At 36.0% G+C, this 13968-nt stretch overlaps 1 protein-coding gene across 1 annotated transcript; it reads right to left on the reverse strand.

Annotated features, from left to right (window-relative positions):
* Nucleotides 1–6673: 6673 nt before the first annotated feature.
* On the reverse strand, nucleotides 6674–12793 carry LOC141640450 (BTB/POZ domain and ankyrin repeat-containing protein NPR1-like). Its single transcript, XM_074449254.1, has 4 exons — nucleotides 12068–12793; nucleotides 9763–10510; nucleotides 8299–8490; nucleotides 6674–7276 (listed from the first exon to the last, which is right to left on the reverse strand). The coding sequence occupies exons 1-4, from the start codon at nucleotides 12647–12649 to the stop codon at nucleotides 7002–7004; spliced, it is 1797 nt and encodes a 598-aa protein (XP_074305355.1). The 5' UTR covers nucleotides 12650–12793; the 3' UTR covers nucleotides 6674–7001.
* Nucleotides 12794–13968: the final 1175 nt, after the last annotated feature.

Raw genomic sequence — 13968 nt, forward strand, 5'->3', positions numbered from 1 at the left:
TCGCAGCCATAACATTACTTGTTAAAGAGCTCAATGTTATAGCTCTTCTACTATAACATTGAGATGTGAAGTTTATAAAACACACGACAAAATAGTTTTTAAATTGTTTTTGGAAAACCGTTTTGAATGTTTTAGTAAAAGTATTTATTTTACAAAGGGAGCATATTTTAATATTGAGTATGGTTCTACTATGAGCTTATAATTAGTAATTATGATTGAATCAACTTATGAGTTGAGACATCTTGCTAATTAGGGTTTCTAGTTTCTACATACTCTATAATACCCTAAACCTAATTTATCTTACCTAGGGTTTCGTGAAAGAGGAATGGGCTTATGGGTCGTTTCTTTCTCTTACACGATTACTCTTTGTACAAGTTAGGGTTTTGTGTAAATCTTTATAATATTTGATTAGAGATTTAATATCTCTTTCATATTATTTTGATTTATTCTTTCCTAACTTATAAGATATTATTTTTGTAAAGATAGAAGGAAAAGATTGAGTAAATCTTTTAAATAATATTTGGTTAGAGATTTGTTATCTCTTTATTATTTTATTTATTCCTTTCTATCTTCTAAAAATAATTAGGGATGAATAGTGCCGCGTGAACAGTACCGTGAATAGTGCTGTGAATAGTAAAACGTGAATAGTAATTTCCTTATTGCACAATAAGTCTTTGCTTGGATAAAGGTTAAGGTATTAGGATAATATTTGTTAGAGATTTCTTTATCTCCTTATATTATCTTTCCTAATCTCCAAGATATTGATGAGTTGTTAAGATAGGAAAATATTATTTATTAAGGCAAGTCTTGGAAAAGAATTAAGGAAAGATTTAACCTAATTCCTTCTTGCTCTACAAGACACCACACGGCATCTAGGGTTTAAGGAAAATATATTTGATTAGATTATCTTATATTTATCCTATATCTTTCTAAGAGATTGCTTAAATAAAATAAGGAAAGTTGTTATGATTTTTCCTTATTCATTCGGCATATCTAGGATATTAAGGAAAGAATATTAAGTGAATATTTGATAAGATAATCTATTAACAACTTATATCTTTTCCTAAGATTTTATGGATAAAAATAATAAGATATGATTCTATTTCCATATCTTATATTTCGGCCACTTAGGGTTTTTGCTAAACCGAAATCATTGCTCCTCTTTTACTATAAATACTCAATACTTTACATCATTAAAGTTAAGACCTTTGAGCATAACTTTCATATATTTTCAAAAAGCAAAAACCGTGTTTTAAAGCAAGAAAAACCGTTTTGTTTATTTTCGAAAAAGGTCGTGTGAATTATAAACTTGTGCATTCGTTCTTATTGTTATCGTTATAAGATAATAGTGCTTAGTTGATTTCTTAACTTGTTCATTAACGTGAACCTTTGTTAGAATCATTAGTGCTTTCTTATTAGCGTAAGTTAGTCACTCGAGTATTTAACGGTACTCATTGAGTTACAGCTAGAGTTAGTTGTACGAGTTGGGTTAGTAAATTTGTAATCCGTAGAAAGGTACTAAATTTATTAATCGAGAATAGTGGACGTAGGTTTCGACTTGTGAAACTGAACCACTTCAAAAATCCGTGTGTCTCTTCTTGTTTCGTTCTTTCGTTTATTTTGCTTACAATCACTAGTTGATTAGTTAAAGTTTAATCAATAAACTTTAAATAATCAATTACATACGCACAATCGAAAAAGCTTTAAAAAGTTTTAAATCCTCAATTCACCCCCCCTCTTGAGTATTTTGGATCAATAGACTCTTCAGCCTTCCTACTGAGTTTCAAGAAACAAAAAAGGATATCTTTAAGGGCCTTGTGGAAAATGTGCTGCAGCGAATCTCCTCTTGGAATGGCCTTTTCCTGTCACTGGCCGGGAGATTAACTTTGATCTTATCCGTCTTATCAAATCTGTCAATTTTCTTTCTATCGGTATTCAAAATACCGATAAGTGTGACAATGAAGATAAATTCCCTGTTGTCACATTTTTTGTGGGCGGGTTTCAGATCAGGAAAGTCTCTGCACTGGTATAGTAGAATTTTCAGCAGTCTTCCTAAGAGGGAGGGCGGCCTGGGTATCCGCAATATTGAGTGCTTGCACTTTACAAGCTAAGCATGCTTGGAGATTGGTCAATAATGAAGACAAATCACTGTTTTGTCGTGTGTTTAGTCAAGTGGTACGAATGAATGAGCGAAGGAGCGTAGCAGGGGATCGGATGTGGGCGAAATTCCCGCCAATGGCTGGTATCTCGTACACATTCCGACGATTGGCCGAGAGAAAAGATATTTGGTCGGGAAAACTTTGTGGAAGGTCTACAGGCGAAAAAAAAGGGAACATGTCATGGGGAGTAAGAAACATAAATTATGGTTTAGCTTTTGTTCTGGAGAACATGGCCTGGAAGCCGGATATTGACTCAAATCTCAATGTTTGGAGTACACGCTGGGTTGATGGAGGATTACCGAAACTTGTTGATACCTTACTTGACGAGGGTTTTAGTTTCATGAAGGATTTACGGATAAAGGATCTGTGTTATAATGGGGGAGGATGGAATTAAGGGGTGGTTCGGTTGATTTTTAAACAGGATAGTGTGGAAAAGATTTTGGCGACCCCGCTTATTTCCTCTAGGACCCAAGATGAAGTTTTCTGGCCTTATTCAAATGAAGGAAACTACACTGTCAAGAGTGGTTACGGGGCGATCTTTGGAGACTTCTTTGATAAGAAGGGGTCTTTGAAGGATAAGGAAAGGATAAATGAAAAGAAGAAATGGTTCTGTAAAACCACTCTCTGGAAGCTCCCAGGACCCCAGTCTTGGAAAATTTTGCTATGGAAGATCATCACTAGTTCCCTTCCAACCGAGAGTGAGTTTATCAAGAGAAACTTCGGATGGGACCCATTCTGCACCATGTGCAGTAATGGAACTAGAGAAGTCGAATCACTGGAACACCTATTCAGGGACTGCGAAGTTTCTTCAAGAATTTGGTTTGGTTCAGTTTTAGGCATCAGAACGGATCAAAATAGGTCCTTGGGAATAGGTGAGTGGATTATTAATTGGATTAACTATCTTAAGGGTCATGAGCAGGGTTCTCGCAGCATAACACACTTTTTAGCTACCTTGAATAGTATTTGGACGCTACGTAACAATTCTATATTTAGAGGGGAAAGTTTTATGCAAGAAGTGTTCTTTAAACAAATGAATAGTTTGGCCTCATTGGCCATGAAGGAACCCAAAAAAGAATGAAGGGGGTAGAGCAGAGTGGCAAAATAATTCGCAAGGCTCACAGGATCTTGACTATGAGTTAAAACGTATAAAGGATGGTCACCCTGTTTTCCTTATAGGCCCCTTTGGATCTTGTCCTAGAATGAAGGTTCTGGTGGATGCAAGCTGGGAAGTGTCGGGTCTTGCTGCTTTTGGTTGGGCTGTTTTTGGCGAGGTAGGGGTCCGCTTTTTTAAGGAAAACTGAAGGGGCGGGCAGAATCACCGCTTCAAGCGGAGGCTATTGGGGTTCTAAAGGTGATGGAATGGGCAAAGGCTCAGGGTATCCTTCACTTAGAAGTTTCCTCGGACTGCCTTAGCCTATTACAGCAATGGGCGGAAAAGGAAAGCAAGCATCACCACATTAAAGGCATCATGGGAGAAAATGCATCTATCTCAACAAGCTTTCATTGTTTATGATTTAGTTTTGTTCACAGGAACCTTAACAAGAAAGCTCATACCCTGGCTAAAAGGGCTATGAGGGAGTGCTAGGAACCTTTATTTCCGCTTGCCAAAAAAAAAAAAAAAAAAAAAAATCTACTCAAGATCCTTTTTTCCATTGTTTCCTCATTCCGAAAAGAGGAAGAGAAATAAACAAAAATATTTTTTTGTTTTATTATTTTATAATGCTTCCTCTTCCTCTAAAACTAGAGGTGTTGAATCTAGGTACGATCACCTTAAGCAATCCATATGGCTAATTTAATGCCCATTTCGAAACTTGGAACAGCTAGTCTTGCTTGTGACGGGATTAGCCTGTCACAAGCTTGTGACCTCTCACGAAAAGGAAGAGGAAACAAGGTGGAGCACCCCCCATATATTTCTCACTCACCTCTCAATAAGCATTTTGTGAGAGAAAATGGTACCCGTCACAAGCTTGTGACGGATATCGCCGTCACAAATGAGATTTTGTGAACTTGGAAATAGTAATGTATGACTCCCAATTCCTTTGTTGGTTCAACGTTTTAGATCTCTAACTAAGCTGGCTTAAATTGTAATACTAGAAATTGTAACTAAATCGCACTAAAATGAGCTGATTTAATCGACTTAAACTTGGAAAATATGTTTTCTCATAGCATTTTCCACTTGAGAGGGAACATCAGCAAATCATCTGTATACAAATTGTTTCATAGATAATTGCACAAGTGAACACATTTTTGGACTCTTTCCTTTGAGGCCTTTATTTTGTGTAGATAGTCACAAGGCAGTCCGGATTAATTTTTTCTTCAAATTAAATCTTGTCCTTTAATAAGTAATGGAGAGGATTCATATGCGTCACAAGGTACCACTTATGTCATGAAATATCCTTCTGCATAACTTTACCAGGTACCTATAAGCCTTTAAATGATATTTGTGGCGCCCTAACACTTTGTTCTAAATAAATTATTTCTCATGCAAAAAATATACTCGTAAATCATAAATGCAAGTAATTTCTATACGTTACAAGAATAAAGAATAGGCATTACTAGTAAACTTTAGTCTGACCTGACCTTGATACCCCAAAAAGAAACAAAAAAGTATAACCTCCTTATTAACTCCTCTTGACCCAATCATTTGTTTGTCTATCATTACAATAGCCCTTACAAAAAATGAAAAAGCAAATAAAATGATTGTAACAAAAAACAGTAATATTTTACCAATAAGGTTGACAATGGGTAAGACAGTAATATACTTCCTCCATTCAACTCCACTCTACCACTTTACTTTTTCACGTTTCCCAACGCGTGTTTTACGCGGTAAATATCGTTAGTTACGTATTTGCAAAAATTATAAAAGTTAGATATTTTTAATGTACTCGTAAAGACGAATCAAACAAGATCTCACATGAATATATTTTCACTTATGTATTTAGAGAAAATTGAAATTGAATGTGAAGTTGTGAATAGTGTAGAAAATAAAAAGTGGTAGAGTGGGGTTGAATGGAGGAAGTATAGGTTTGAAGTTTCAAGAAACCACTGAAGACAGTAAATTAAAGGTCTCGTCACGGCGTCGCCTGTGTGAGCTTATAAGAGCATCTCCAATGGTTAAGAAAAAAGACTAACTTGCAATTTTAAGAAATTGCAAGCTAGTAGCTCAACCATTGGAGTAATCCAAATAGATTAGTTTTGCTCAAAAAAAATTAAGCTATTAGGCTATTAGCTCCATGAAGCTACTTGCTTAAATAGACCCACAAAAAAATATAACCAATAGGAAAATAGTGGTCTCATTTAGAGCTGGCAAGTCTGACCCGACCCGAGTGACCCGACCCGAACCCGAGCAAACCCAACCCGACCCGAACCCGAAAACAATGTGACCCGAAACCGACCCGACCCGACTCGACACGACCCATAACCCGACACGACCCGATTATCAGTGACCCGAACCCGACCCAGACCCGACCCGATATTGACCCGACCCGATACTGACCCGATTAAATTGATGACTCGACAATTATTAAGCTTAATTTTAATCAAAATGAAAATGATTTTGTGTTTAGATTGATAAGTTTGACTTAGTAATGAATTAATTAAACCAAATAATAGGTTAAAAACTAAATTTAATGGTTAAAAATTGTAGTAATGCGATTAAGTCACCTGACCCGATAATGACCCGACCCGACTCGATACATCATTTGACCCGAAATGACCCGACCCGATAACGACCCGAACCCAACCCGACTCGACCCGAAATGGTATGCTGACCCGATATGACCCGAACCCGATATGACCCGACCCGACGTGACCCGACCCAAACCCGACCCGACTGACCCGATTGCCACCTCTAGTCTCATTTATAATGTTTTAATTTTATATTTAGAAATTAAAAATTGAATAAAAAAATAGGAGAGTGTGTTAGGTGGGTCACATAAAGCTAGTAGGAAATCGACTTCACCGTTGGAGTAAGTTGTAGCTTGAAATGGTTGTAGCTCGAAAAAATGATGTGGCAAAGATAAGCTAGTACCAACTAGTTTACCATTGTGAATGCTCTAAGATGCTGTATAAAATGAAGAGTTTTTTTTTGTCAAAAACTACCGAATATTTACCTTATTTTCATAAATACTACCTAAACTTTTTAATTTTGCGAGAAACCACCTAATATTTTCTTACCTTTGTCGAAAACTACCAAATTGAAATTAATGAGCAAATTTGACAATTTTTTTCCAAATTAACTAAAATTTCGACAAATAAGTCAAAATGTCAATCGAATTAATCATAATTTTGTCCAAATTAGCCACAATCTCGGCCAAACTAGTCAAAATTGAAACAAATGTGTTAGTAGCTAATCAAAACAATTGGCGGTGGTAAGTATAGTAAATAATGTATGTTCAATGCCAAAAATAATGTTTTCGATTTAAAATTTTGTCTAATTTAATCGGATTTTTCAATTTGGTAGTGTCCGACAAAAGTCAAGAAAATTTAGGTAGTTTCTCGCAAAATTAAAAACTTTAGGTAGTATTTATTTGACAAAAAAACTCTAAAATGAATACATAATATTTCCATTTTTCATAATCTTATAAGCACATTTTTCTACGATAAATTACACGTTAAACCGAAAAAAAAAAAAAAAAAAAAAAAAAAAAAAAAAAAAAAAAAAAAAACTACCATGGTTAGAGTCACTTACTCCAACCATAAGCACAATGCTGTAAATCTTCGGCACTGGCTATAGCGTTGAATTCGGATGTGTGATTTGGTCAAAAAAATTATGGTACAAAAAGGGGGATTTATATATAGAAAGAGAGATTATACAAAGTGAGTCGTCGCAAGATGGCGATTTTAGCAATGTTGCCTTTTGAAATTGAACCTACCATGACCCTTTCCCATGGGTGTTGATGACGATGAAGAGGATAATGTGGAACGGTCGAACTCTTCTTTATCCTCTGTAAATGCCTTCGTCAAAGCATCTTGGAGTTCATCGTATCTTCTTTTTTTCCTTATTCGTTCCTCTGGAGTATCATTACTCAGGTACGCAAGTTGTGATAAATCTTCAGCGTCCATAATCTTATTAAGTACATCAGAACACCGTGGGAAGTAGCGCTTTCCAAGCTCAACTGTAAGCGTAGTTATTAAGGTAAAAATTTATAATCCGACTGCAGTTGTGTGCTGCGTGGAATGCTAAATAATGCGATGCATACAACACAGCCTCACAAAATAAACCCGATTCTAAAAGAGCAACATGAAGTGGACCCAAATTGAAATTGGACCAATCCGAAAGTAACCCAACTTGAAAGTTGAAACGCCTCGTAAATGACTAAAATGCAAGTTTATCTACCTAGATGCATAACAATTGATTCAATAATAACCCGACTTGAACCCAAAATGAACCTTTAACAGTTCACCCTAAACAGACCACTCCCCAAACCAAACTCGGTGACCAATTTGCTAGGTACATACAGCCAGTTCACCAAAAAGATAAAAGAGTTTCCGATAACATAATGACTAAGGGTCCGTTTGGATTGAAGGAATTGGAGAGAAGGGGAGGGGAGGGAAAGGGAGGGATTTAATTTACTTTGTTTGGATAAAAAATATGGGAGAAAGGAAATAAAAGGGGAGAGAAATGAGAGGACTTATTTTCCCTCTTATAGAACAAACTATAATCTTTCCAATAGTGGCAAGATTTGGAAAGAAAACATTATTTGGACTCTAATTATACCACTAGCATCCTTCAATCCTCCATCCATTTTTCATCTCCCTCCTTCCTCCCCTTCCATTTCCCTTCATAATTTTTGTTATCCAAACACCCACATCCCATTTGCCCTCCCCTTCTCTCCCCTCCCTTCACCTCCCCTCACTCCCCCTCCCCTCCCCTTCCCTCCTAAAATTGTATCCAAACGGACCCTAAAGGTTTACATCATTATCATCTCGAGAAGTGAAATGGTCGTGTTTAGATAGCAAAATAAAATGCAAACGAAGATATTCAAGAATAAGAACAAGAAAAGCAACTTTGTGGAACATTATTTAATATATAGGTCCACAAAACATGCAATTATCAAACTAGTGCAAGCAAGACACGGCAAAATAAACGAGAAGTGTGAAGAAATTGACAACAAAAAAAGTTAACACTCTTGCTTACCAGTTTTAGAAAGGGCTTTCATTCGATGCATATGCTCCTCCTTTAATATAAATGCAGCTTCATTCAAATCCACTGAATTCTTTCGTGCTTCAGCTATGTTTTTCGACAATGTAAATTCCGAAGTCCCATCTACTTGAGCAATATCCATTGCGACTTTTGCTTCCATTGGAAAAAGTAATTTCGCAAGTGCAACTGCCAGATAAATAAAGAATTAAATGTGCTATAATGCTAGTAATAGCTCAAACAAATATGAAGCATCGTCGACATATAAATTAGGAGGTGGAAACACCAACATAAGTGACAGGAAATGTGAATAGCGATTAGTAGAAAAAATAAATTCAAATCAAGGTTCAACATAGAGATTGGTTGAGCAATCAGTATTTCAACCCCCTTCATAATTTTTAGATCCTTTGATGTCTTTCAAAGAATAACCCTTATTTTTCCTATTTTGTGATAAAATGACAACGGTACTAATAACTGATCGTAAAGTTATTAGCCTATTAACAGTGGTGGAGCGAGGGGCGCTAGCAGAGCAGAGGTGCTTGCGCCCGCTGAAAAATGAAAAGTTCGAAAATTTTAGTTAAATTTTTGAAATTGTTTAGAGTTTCCCTTATATCATTACTCGTTAACCCCCGCTGTAATTTTCCGCCCCCTCTAACCGTAAATCCTGGCTCCGTCACTGCTTATTAATGTTGAAGGAGTTTGGCAACCTTATAGCCCCATAGTCCCCATGTGAATTTTCCAACACAAAAATCCTACCCAAACACATGAAGAAGCCTCAACATTGAGGCACCACATCCATCTTTTCTTTTTCTTTTTCTCTATTAAGTTAATCGGGGACCTTTTTACACATGATCTTTTGTGTAATGTTTAGGAGGAACAGTGTAAGAATTGAAGCAATAATCGAAACCACCTAAAATTAGGTAAACAAAATATCTGTAACTAGATATAAATGGCAAAAGGTTTTATCAAATTAGGCAGATAAAAAAGAAGAGCATAGACTCACATTTATGACATGTTTGCTACGCCATTAGATGTCACTCACCTATGAGAAGGGCAAAGATGCTAAAAAAATACACCTAAAAAGTAATGCTTACTAATATGGAATATTCACCGAAGATGTCTTAGCCTAGTGGTTAAGATGGAGGTATGGTGGAATCCTCCCACCCCTATATCTCGTAATGCTCTTGTGGCTCATTTGACACCAAAAATATCCAAAGAGAAGTGAGAACTAACAGCACCAGCACTCAGAAGCTAGCAGGAGGCCAGTTACAGATTTGATTTTAAAGAGAGCAACGAAATAAAGGCTAGATATAACGGGGTAAAAGAAAGGCATAATAATAGAACTAGCAGAAAAAGAAAATTGCATACAAAAGGCACACTTTAGGCCTCGGAGGTAGTTTCTTTGGTAGCTACGACACTACCAACAAAATGCAAGATGAATTGATTTCAAACGTAACTAACCTCTGTTTTCAAGATATAATAGCTTCATTCGTAAATCGTCTCCGGCCTCGGCGAGAAAAAGAGAACCGTCCCCCGGCAACGGGTCTCTTCTTTCAGCTTGCTCCAAAATCTCAATGCACATCTGATCTGTCGGCGAATCTTTGCCTTCTTCTATAGTTTTAAAGAAATCTGCAGTTTTTGTCAGTCTCTTGGCTATCTGTAGTGCTTTTCGACCATCTAATGTGAGCTCCGTAGGATAAGCTCCCTTGGTTAATAGAGCCACAATTATCTTAGGGTCTTTCCTCATTGCTGCAATATGTAGTACAGTGTATCCTCTTTGATTTCTGAGATTAACATCGGCAAGGCCAAGTTCAAGAAGCTCTGTAATGGTCTTGGCATCACAATGCGCCACAGCAAAGTGAAGAGCAAACGCGTCATCTAGAGTAGTATGACCCTCCTTTAGTAACATTCTCAATAATTCAACATCATCTGATTCAAGAGCTCTGTGTATTCTCTTCACATGCTTATTCGGGCCCTCCACATAATCGGGCCCAGTCAAACCAAACTCCTTGCGGGCATCAATTATTTGTTTCACAATATGGTGCGGCAAGGATTTCTCAAGTGTAGTTACATCAACTTCTGGCCTCACAATTATGTTAATACACCTTCCAAGCAATTTTTCACAAGCATTTCCGCAAATATCAGCAACAGATGTCACTACCAAGAGATCATCTAATGCAACCTTGTCAAGAATCTCCAACAATTGCCTCTGCAAACACATACAAATGTCAGAAAACTGTCTTAAGGATAGCCTAAACTATCCACTTATTAAATTAAAGCCAAAATGAACGGCAAAACTCTAGCTCGGTCTTCAGGAATTAGTATTCTAGTATTGTAATGGCCAAATAATAGTCAATCAAGTGTTTCAAGAACAGACAAATTGGAGAAAAGTATAACCTCATCATCAATGCCATGAAATTTGTAAGCATCACAAAAAGCCTTCTAAAACAACTACAAGCAAGTATAACTAAACCACCTCACAGTATAATTCCGCTATTAGTAGGATCTTGAATACTGAGCAAACAAATACTGCCTTAGCTTCTAACAAACATACAAAGTTTCATGTAAAGATGTAAGTAGGATATCAATACTTGATTTTTTTTCAAGGATAAGGTAATTCCCTTCTCAAATTCAGCTTGAGATTTATCTTAAAACGATACTCCGTAATTTCTTCATCAGTAAGAAAGCGGTGAAGGGAAAGCAGGATGACAAGAGGCACAGAAAAAATCTAACTGATAGCGTCACTTCAAAAAAAAAAAAGAAAAAAGCCAAAAAAAAAGAAGAGGCATTATAATCTATTTTCTCCAACTTTATGTTTCAGAAGAACGAAGCAGGTGCCTACCTTAATGCTCCTTCTGCCTTAAAACACTTAAAAAGTGAGTACAAACATATGAATGACGGACCCATCCAACGCAACACATGGAAGACAACGAGAAAAAAATCCTTCAAATCTGTACTGCTTCAATATCAAAAATCATACGTACTGAAGTTCGGGTAATTGTTTGTATGACCTCGCATTCAATTTCTTTTACCACCACTACGTACGGAGGTATCAAGTCTGATCAATTGTCAGTTGTCATGGTTCACATACACTTTGACAAAATTCCCATCTTTTAACTTCATTTCCGTATCAGTAGCCAGCTACTCAATCAAACAAAGCCACTTCTCACAATTCATTCACACTGAAAATGACGAAGATCTCAACTTTCACATTGAGCTGATTTCACTTGCCAACGAGTCAAATGTTCAAAATAACTATTCAACAACTCATTCTCTCGACAAGTCGAAAATTTCCACCATTCAACTCGAAACCACTATTGCTCAAATATTACGGAAACTCAAGTTTTTAACTCGAGCTCATTTTACTAACCAACAATTCAATTGAAGAAACAATAGTAAAAAAAACATTTCAGTACTTAAATACACACTAAGCACATTCCACTAACCAACAAGAAATCAATTGATCAACATAACTACCTCTAAACTTGTCAGAAGAATCAAACAAAAATAGCACTCCAACATTATTACCCCCTTTCTAAATTTAGTAAGTAAAAAGTGTCAACATCCAATAGATTATTAACTCAACAGATAAAGTCGGTAATTCATTACTTTCCCTTAATTCGTCCCAAAATGATAAAGGGGACAATTAATAATTCCTATATCCCATCGATTTGGTTACTATTTTATTCTATTTTTATCGAAGGTGAATAAATAATTGAGACGGAGGGAGTAACTAAAATAAAAGTAATAATTATAATTAAAGTACCTGATAAAGAGCAACGAGTTCGGCAATCTGAAAGGTATGCGACAAGTACAAAACCTCAACAAGAAAATCAACAGCAGGACGACAAGCGAGATGAGAACAATGATCATCAACACAAACACAACCACCTTTGGGCAAAGCCATAACTTGACCCGAATACAAATACGCTAAAACCGACACAACCGAATCAAACCCAACCTCATACTCTTTACACAACTCCTTTACTTCAAGCTTAACAATTCTACTCTTCGGCTTAGGCTTAGCCGTCTCTCGCTCTTTGCTTTTCGTCGCGAAAAGCGATTTAAAGAAAGGAGAGCGGGCGGCGAGGATACAGCGGTGGAGAGGGAGGGTTCGGTTGGAACGAGAACATGAGACAGAGGCGTCAGCGTAAGAGGATGAGAAGGAGAAATCGGGTGTGGCGGTGGTGGTGGTGAAGAGGGTGGAGAGGTTATCAGAGAGACGACGGAGGGCGGAGGTATCAGGTGTGGTGGTGAGGTCGGTGGTGATGGTGGTTGTAGCGGTGGAGAGGGTGCTGCTGTTGTTGCTGTGGTCGTCGGAGAACGCGGTAGGCGTGTCGAGGAGCATTTCGGTGGTTGTTTTTATTAAGGGTTGACGGACTTGACTTTGTGAAGGAGGAAAAGGGGTGATGAGGAGTGTGGACGGAGTGTTGTGTTGTGTTGTGTTGTGTTGTTTATTGTTGGGGGAAATGAGTAATGCAATATCTAGGAAAGTATACTTCCGAACTTTAAGGGTTTTTTTTTTTTAAATAAATAGAGTCCACTAAAGAGCAGGGAAGCTTAGATTTTCTACTTTTCTAGTACTTAAGTTAAGCAAAAGTGGAAGGCTGAATTGCATTATCACTTATATTAGTTGTATTGTTGTAGATTGTATAATCTTATCTATATTAATACAAAAGACAATACTCAATTCTCAGCGCACCACGTCATTAATGCAACCTTTTTTTTTCTTCTTCTGGAAATTCATGTTATGGTGGGACCCGTTAGTGTGCAATATATTTATTTCTTCAGATTTCCATCTTTTCACACGTGCGATAAATTCCGTCTTGCAACAAATTCTATGAAATAATATTATGAAAAAATTCTATGAATTAATATTATGAAATAATTTTATACATTCCGTGTAAATAAAATTAATAACATATACGCAGAATGAATTACAAATGGGAGTAAATGAAATTGAATTACATAATTTTTAAAACAAAATTAAATTATAATAAAATTACATAATTACGAGAAGGAATTACATTTATATACGGGATAGAACATAAAACGCAAATGAATTACATACATAATTTTTTAAAACTACATGGTACAATAATTTTTGTTTAAAAAATAATTCTTGACGGAGTATTTACTTGGAGTATAAAATATTCATGTATTTTGGTTAATATTATTGTACCATGCAGCAACAACATAACAACATAATTTTTTAAAACTACATGGTAAAACAAAATTTGTTTAAAAAATCAATCATGACGAAGTATTTACTTGGAATATAAAACTCGGCAACTTAACTATCAGCAGACAAGACAAAAGAAAATGGTAGGTGACAATGATAGGCAACCGAGTTAATTTAGTCTTCAACTAGCATTTAAAGCAAATTTTAATTTTTTTTACTCTAAAAAACAAATAAATTTTAATTTAATTTACAAGTGATTAAAAATTTTGTAATAATTTTTTTAAAATTTTTTTTTTAATAAATAATTCACAATTGTTGTAATAAATATTTTTTTAATAATAACAACACAATAAGTTAACAGTCGAAAAACTTTAAAATATGTTGTTTTTAGAAATGCAAAAACAAATATACATCCAAAAACATTAATACTGGCCCAAATACATACCCGTGCAATTTTGCACGGGTTTAAAACTAGTATACTGTAA

Source organism: Silene latifolia, unplaced genomic scaffold (assembly GCF_048544455.1).
Source record: "Silene latifolia isolate original U9 population unplaced genomic scaffold, ASM4854445v1 scaffold_79, whole genome shotgun sequence".
NCBI classification, from domain to species: Eukaryota; Viridiplantae; Streptophyta; class Magnoliopsida; order Caryophyllales; family Caryophyllaceae; genus Silene; species Silene latifolia.

Bases quoted from the DNA above. Each gene is read 5' to 3' on its own strand.
- LOC141640450 (XM_074449254.1), bottom strand. From the start codon at position 12,649: ATGCTCCTCGACACGCCTACCGCGTTCTCCGACGACCACAGCAACAAC. The intron at 10,511-12,067 runs GTACTTTAATTA...ATGTGTTTGCAG, and splicing joins AACTCGTTGCTCTTTATCAG to AGGCAATTGTTGGAGATTCT. The intron at 7,277-8,298 runs GTAAGCAAGAGT...CTACGCTTACAG, and splicing joins GAAAGCCCTTTCTAAAACTG to TTGAGCTTGGAAAGCGCTAC.